Source organism: Gekko japonicus, unplaced genomic scaffold (assembly GCF_001447785.1).
Source record: "Gekko japonicus isolate JY-2015 unplaced genomic scaffold, Gekko_japonicus_V1.1 scaffold878, whole genome shotgun sequence".
In the NCBI taxonomy this organism is placed as follows: Eukaryota; Metazoa; Chordata; class Lepidosauria; order Squamata; family Gekkonidae; genus Gekko; species Gekko japonicus.
This window is the reverse complement of record NW_015160237.1, coordinates 529,014-536,554: the sequence shown is the minus strand read 5'-3', so window position 1 is coordinate 536,554 and position 7,541 is coordinate 529,014. Positions and strand designations below refer to the sequence as shown.

Here is a 7,541-nt window from a genome sequence, read left to right as displayed (position 1 = left end):
CCAGCAGCTGCGAGTGGAGGAGGAGTGGGGAATCAAACCCGGTTCTCCCCAATTAGAGTCCGCGTGCACTTAACCACTGCACCAAACTGGCTCTCTAACCAAACTGGCACAAGGAGTCTCAGAGCAGCTTACAAACTCCTTTCTCTTCCCCTCCCCACAACAGACACCCTGGGAGGGGAGGTGGGGCTGAGAGAGCTCTTTCAAGGACTGCCCTTGAGAGAACAGCTCTGAGAGAACATATGACTTTCAGAGAACAGCTCTGAAAGAACCTATGAATGAAGGAGAAGAAGAGATTGGATTTATACCCTGCCCTTCTCTCAGAGCGGCTGACAACCTCCTTCCCCTCCCCACAACAGACACCCTGTGTGGTAGGCAGGGCTGAGAGAGCTCTGACAGAAACTGCTCTTTCTCAAGAACAGCTCTTGTCAGAACTACGGCTTGCCCAGGGTCATCCAGCCAGGTGCAAGTGGAGGAGGAGTGGGGAATCAAACCTGGTTCTCCCAGTTTAGAGCTTGCGCACTGAACCATGACACCCAACTGGCTCTCTTAGTGGCCACACCACACCCCGCGAGGATTTCTGCAGGTCACCCAGCACCCTTTCACTCTCAACTGGGAGGGGGGGGAAGAATTGCTGCCAGCTGTTGCCACCCAACGGAGCATCGTCCTTCCCTGGGGATTCATGCTTGGCCCCATTTGGGGAGGTCCGGGGCTGACCGGCAGTCCCAGCCAGGCTGTGTTTTGTGCTGGAAACAAAGAGGTCCACTGCGGCGGGTGGTGGGGCAAATCCAAGCCTCGGGCCTCGCTTCCTGCTCACCAGACTCTCTGGAAGCAAGAGACAATGGAAGCCTGGGCCTGAATAGGCTGAGACAGCAAGCGAGGGGCAGGCTGGCCGGGGGCCAGGGTGAGGTCACCCCTCCAGAGAGAGGGCGAAGGGGTAGGGGTGTCGGTGGAGCACGGGCTGGGCAGGGGAGGGACAGAGAAGCTGGAAGCAGCTGGGCCAGAGGGGCACCGTTGGGGAGCAGGGCGCCAGGCGGGCAGCCTTCCTGCAGATGAGGAGGTGACAATCAAACAAGCGATCTGTCTCAGAAGAGGGAGGTCCCAGACCTCCAAATAGAAGTCCCCCCACAGCCACTGGCCCTGCTGCTCCTGGGGGGGGGGCACGGCAGACCACCTGTGCAAGGGAGGGAACTGGAGCTCCCCAGGGGGAAGGGAATGGCACCACAAAGCCCTTCTCGGGCTTTCACAAACTTCTGCCTGCCTGCCTGCCTGCTCACTTGGAAGACTTTCCCTTTATTTACTGCACCCACTGTATTTATAGTCTGCCTTTGTCACTGAGAGGCAAAGCGGATTTCACAGTGTAAGTCGATAGCAGTGTTCCCTCCGAAGAGAGGCCGCGTCAGCACAGGATAGGTCAACGCCACCAATACGAGGAGATCTCGAGATCACGGGAGGTGGTCGTCCCACTCTGTTCTGCTATGGACTCAGGCCTCACCTGGAGCACTGTGTCCAGTTTTGGGCACCACATTTGAGGAAGGATGTTGACAAGCTCAAGCGTGTCCAGAAGAGGGCAACCAGGATGGCGAGAGGGTTGGAATCCAAGTCTTACGAGGACAGGCTGAAAGACTTGGGTCTGTTTAGCCTGGGAAAGAGAAGGCTTAGAGGGGACAGGATTGCAGTCTTCAGATACCTGAAGGGCTGTCGTGTAGAAGATGGAGCGGATCTATTCTCTCTTGCTCCAGATTGCAAGACTGGATCTAATGGGTGGAAATTACAAGGGTGTCCAGTTTTGGGCACCACATTTGAGGAAGGACGTTGACAAGCCCGAGCGTGTCCAGAAGAGGGCAACCAGGATGGTGAGAGGGTTGGAATCCAAGTCTTAGGAGGAAAGGCTGAAAGAGTTGGGTCCGTTTAGGCTGGGAAAGAGAAGGCTTAGAGGGGACAGGACATAAGAACATAAGAGACGCCAATGTTGGATCAGGCCAAAGGCCCATCCAGTCCAACACTCTGTGTCACACAGTGGCCAGAAATACCAGTGCCATCAGGAGGTCCAGCAGTGGGGCCAGGACATTGACCCCCCCCCAAGCACCAAGAAGACAGAGCATCACTTGCCCCAGAGCCCCTAGCTATACCTTGTGGCTAATAGCCACTGATGGACCTCTGCTCCATAGGCTTATCTAATTCCCTTTTGAAGCCGTCCATGCTTGTAGCACCCACCACTTCCTGTGGCAGTGAATTCCATGTGTTAATCACTCTTTGGGTGAAGAAGTACTTCCTTTTATCCGTTCTAACCCGACCGCTCTGAAGTTTCATGGAGTGCCCACGAGTTCTTGTATTGTGAGAAAGGGAGAAAAGTACCTCGAAGGATTGCAGCCTTCGAGTATTTCTAGGATTCTATGAGCAGTGGCCTCAGATGCAGGGGACCAAAATCTGGCTGGGTGGATCATATTAGGCATAACACTACAGAGTGTGGATATGATGAAGAGAAATGGAATTACATCGGTAGAAAACAGCGAGGCGGCCGGGTAATAGAGGGTAAGACGTGCAGCACTCTGACAGGATGTCCTTTGCACAGTGGTGGAATCCACAGTCCCTTTCCCCTTCACAAAGCACCCTTCTCCACTCTCCTGTTCTAGCATAGCCCTGCTGCCTTTCTAGAAATGCTCTCCTAAACAACTCCATTGGACACAGTTTGGGGGCAGATAGGAGCTTGGGGGCCTTAGAATCATAGGAGGTTAGAGTTGGAAGGGACCTTGGAGGGCATCTAGTCCAACCCCCTTGTTGGGTGTTACAAGATAAAAACACTCAGTATATATTGGGTTAAATGTCTCTTTTGTTGTTACAGGAAATCACATGCTTTTGTGTAAGCCAATGTTAGTTTAGGTCCCCCAGCCCGGGAAAATTCTTCCTGTTCCAGGAGTTTGATTGGAAGCAAAGTGTCAAAGTGTCTTTGCATTTTATGGCTCCTCTTCCTCTCTTTGTTTGCTGTTCTAAAGAAGCGTGTAAGAGAAGCCACTGCAGCTCTTCTAGTCTCGTCCTTTGTAGAGTGAAGATGTAGGGATTAGCTCTGTTGTTATTTTCCTCCCAGTTAGCTTTCCCTATGCTAGAATGTAGTAAAAACTTTTATATTTTAAACACACATGGACTCTGAGTCTGATTATTGCACTCTGGCATTACTAAGCTGTTTTTTTTTCTGTCTGCTGAATCACAATTTTCATAAAGAAACTCCAACACCCCTGCACTCTGCGGGAGCAGAGCCGAAAGACAGCCCTACAACATACCTGGAAGAGGGTCATCCAGCCTCCGCTCCAAAACGTCCAGCGAAGGAACATCCACCACCTCCCGAGGCAGAATGTTCCACTCCTCAACCACTCCTACAGTTAGGAAGTTTCTCCTGACATTTAGCCGGTATCGACACTCCCTTGTAATTCGCACCCATTAGATCCAGTCTTGCAATCCGGAGCAAGAGAGAGAATAGATCCACTCCATCTTCTGCATGACAGCCCTTCAGATTCTTGAAGACTGCAATCATGTCCCCGCTAAGCCTTCTCTTTCCCAGACTGAACAGACCCAACCCTTTCAGCCTTTCCTCGTAAGACAGGCAGGAGCCATCTTTCCCCAGGCAGGAGCCTCGGCAGAGGAGGCCTGTGCACGGGCCACTGTTCACCTTGCCCGTTTGCAGGGGGGCATCCCCCAGAAGGCCCAGCTCAGAAGAGGGGAGCTGTCGTGGCAGAGCGTAAAGACTGAGAGGAGGGCCCACGGCACCTCCCCCAATTCAGACAAGGTGCCGAGTGGCTCCCTATCTGGCACCAGGCAACCTGCAGAGAGTTCTGGGATGCTGCCAACACTGCTGCTTAAACTGGACCCCACCCCAATGGCAGAGAAGAAAGGCTGGCAGTATCTCCCGGAAGCAACTCGAGGGCCCTTAACACACACAGATAGATAATTCTTGAGACCAGGGGCACCTTGAAGACCAGCGAAGTTTTATTCAAGGCACAAGCTTTCGTGTGCACAAAGAGCATACAGACAAAAGCTTACACTTTGAATTAAACTCTGTTGGTCTTCGCGGTGCCACTGCAAGGCCCCTTCCAACTCTAACATCCTATGACTCAAACTTGGTTCTGCTGCTTCAGACCCAACACGGCTGCCCACCCGAATCTATCTACACAGATACTTTGCTAGCCTCCTTGGTGACCATATGGCGGCAGAAAAGCAGGGCAAACATCTTCATGATGATGGTGATGATTGGCTGGCCCCTGCGGGAGACAGGCCGCTGGACTAGGTGGACCCCGAGTGGTCTGGTCTAGCAGGACTCTTCCAGGTTCTTGGGAGTCCGGAATGAGAAAGCCTGGCGCTGAGAAGCTTCTTCTGTCCGCTCCGCCGTAAAAAGTAAAGGTAAATGTTCCCTTGCTCGAAAGCCAGTCGAATCCGACTCTAAGGTTGCGGTGCTCATCTCCGTTTCAAAGCCGAAGAGCCAGCGCTGTCCGAAGACGTTTCCGTGGTCATGTGGCCGGCATGACTAAACACCGAGGCGCACGGAACGCTGTTACCTTCCCACCAAAGCGGTACCGCTTTCTCGACTTGCAATGTCTTGCTTTCGAACTGCTAGGTTGGCAGGAGCTGGAACTAGAGATGGGAGCTCACTCCGTCATGTGGCACACTCGGGTCTCGAACTGCTGAACTACCGACCTTCCACAGCCTGCAGTTCAGCGTCTTAACCACTTGAGCCACCACAGCTTGAAAAGTACTGAGTTTGACGCATGGAGAACTCGGACTACGACATACATTCAGACGCGTTTATTGTACTTCACAAGAGAAGGAAAAACGGCCCTGCAAGGCCAACTATATACACTCCACCCGGCACACCTCTGTCACCATAGGAGGGTTTGAATCTCCCGCCAAGGGTGCTATTGGTGGACTCCCGGTGGACTAGGATCCTAGGTCCCCTTTGTGTTTGAGACCAAGCTCCTGCTTTAGCCGCGGACCCCTGGTGGCGGTCCACGTACATAACACAGCTGCAGGAGAAATCTAACCCAGAACAACGGCAGCAGAGGACTTCTTTTTGGCCTGGAAGTCACAGAGGAGGCTACAGTTCCATTCCACAGAAGCACACACACAGAGCGGGGGGGGGGGAGGCCTGTCCTGCAGTTGCCTAGCAACTGGATGATGTGGTGATGCCACCCTCTTCCGGATGCAAGGACTGCCGTTGGAAGGAGTCCCCTCTCCCAGAGGCTCTGGCCTGAAGCAAAGAAGGAATCAGACAAACCTTCTGTGAGGTTTCTTTCCCATCCAAAGTTCTGGGGCAGTTGCCACGTATTGCCACGGAGGAGGGTGAACTGGTGTGGTTAGTCCAGTCGCCACGAGTTAGCAGAGTGCTTAAATAAAGCTACAAATGCAGGAGCGTCACTTTACCAGGTTACTCAGCTTACAAAGCTACAGAGAGCCACGCTGCAAGCTTAGAAGAGAAATGCTTCTCTCTTGATTTGAGACGTACAGTTTTGGATAGGAAAGAGCAGGGACGGGATAGAGGACTAACTTACTAGCTAAGGATGGAAGCGGATGGCGAGAGTACCATCTGCCTCACGGTGCCAAGAGAGGACCGCATGTCGTCCCTCTTGGTGTGTGTGGGGAGAGAGTTCATCTTCATCTGAGGAAGGAAGGAAGGAAGGAAGGAAGGAAGGAAGGAAGGAAGGAAGGAAGGAAGTTGTCCCGAGAACACCATCTACATTTCAAAGGGGACAGTGGCAAAAAAGTAAACACAGGAAGAAAGGGTCAGTGTGCCTGTCTAGCTATCTAGTCTCTCTTGCCACAAAGACTGGAGGCTGAGGCAGGCACATCGCACCTGGAACTTCCAACACCGTGTACCCCGACCTCACATTTACCCTCAAAACAGTCTTGCAAGGTGGACTCTGCAGAACAGGCTTTGCCAGGCAGACTGCAGAACGAGAGGCAACAGGCAGGAGGACTGAGAGCACCCTTTCTAGATGCAGCGGGGGGGAGTGTGCTCACATTTTTGGATTGCTCCTCTCTGTAAAAAACCTCAGCACGAGTAGAAAAGCAAGGTAACACAGAGGAGGCAGGTCTAGAAGTTTTGCTCACAGAAAGGTGGGGGGGGGAGTTATCTCCTCCACCTGCAGTCTCCCAAGGGTCTGCTCTGTCCTTTGAGCCCCTCCTAGGCAGACACGGACCAGCGGGGGCACCTTTCCTTAAAGAGCTCCCTGTCAGACGAGGCAGGCGTGTCCCGGTGCAGCAGCCGCAAGGACAAACGGGAAATGGGATCCCAGAGAAGTCGAGATGCAAAGTGTCTTCTTTCTCCAGGGCTCAGAGAAGATGCTGAAACAGAAGTCACCCTTTCTTCGGTGTTGTGCCTGGCGCAATGAAACGGGAGAGCAGCTTTTGCAGCAGAACGGGAGCCCAGCCGGCAGTGTCTGCAGCTCTGACTTTGGCGAAGTTACTCAAACTCCATTTTAGAGCTTGGCCAAGGTCTCTGCCTTTCCTAGAAAACCTGCAGAAACGTTTGGATTCACCTGTCCCTCACCCCCATCCCACCCCTTGCACTGGCCAGGAGCACTTCCCCTTCTTTACTTGATGCTTCCTTTTTTAAAACTTGTGTGTGTGTGTGTCTGCCCGTGGAAGTCATGGCTGACTTCTGGCGACCCCTGTGGCTTTTTATTGCCTGCCTCTGCATCCTGGCCCTTGTATTCCTTGGAGGTCTCCCATCCAAGTACTTGCCAAGGTCGGCCCCACTTAGTTTCCGAGATGATCTGAGTTCCAGTTTGGTGTAGTGGTTAGGAGAGCGGACTCTAATCTGGGAGAACCAGGTTTGATTCTCTGCTCCTCCACATGCAGCTGCTGGTGTGACCTTGGGTCAGTCATAAGTTTTCTCAGAGCTGTTCTCTCGAGGGCAGTTCTCAGGAGAGCCACCTGCCTCAAAGGGTGTCTGTTGTGGGGTAGTGAAGGGCAGGGTATAAATCCAATATCTTCTTCTCTTTTTCATGCCCGGAATTAAAATTTTTGGGGGGGGGTGTCTTCAAGGGGCCGCTGGACTCGAACCTTCTACTCCGCTCACCCGCGATGGGGGGGGGGGGGGTAACCAATGCCGCCTCTGGGCATGCGCACACTGCCCCGGCTGCTCGGCGGGGTTCCGAGCCCTTGATTGGCAGTCCCGAGGCCGGGCGGAACCCGGGAGCGCCGCTGGCGTTTCCGGCCGGAGCCCTTTGCGCGGCGGACCCAAGATGGCGGCGCCCGTGGCCGCGTGAGTCGCCGCGGAGGAAGAGGTTCGGCAGTCGGTTCGCCATGACGGCGGCGGAGAAGGGCTCGGCGCGGACGGTGCTGGTGCGCGGCCTGTCCGCCTCGGCCCGCGGGCCGGACCTGGAGCGCGAGTTCGGGCGGGCAGGGCCGGTGCGGCGGGCGGTGGCCGTCACGGAGCCCGGTGAGGAGCCCGCGTGGGCAGGCGGGTAGGGGGGAGTGAGAGTAGTGGGCCGCTCTTCGCCTCCCGCAGGCCACGAGCTGAGCCGGGCTCTCGTCTTTCCCTGCCCGGGGGA

At 54.3% G+C, this 7,541-nt stretch overlaps 1 protein-coding gene across 1 annotated transcript in view; it reads left to right on the top strand.

Moving 5' to 3' along the window:
* Positions 1-7,227: 7,227 nt before the first annotated feature.
* The window catches only part of RBM28 (RNA binding motif protein 28), a 24,640-nt gene continuing 24,326 nt past the window's right edge, over positions 7,228-7,541 (top strand). The window contains exon 1 of the mRNA XM_015413022.1: positions 7,228-7,429. Coding sequence (XP_015268508.1) covers positions 7,294-7,429 — 136 coding nt within the window. The 5' untranslated portion in view covers positions 7,228-7,293. The remainder of the gene's footprint in view (positions 7,430-7,541) is intronic.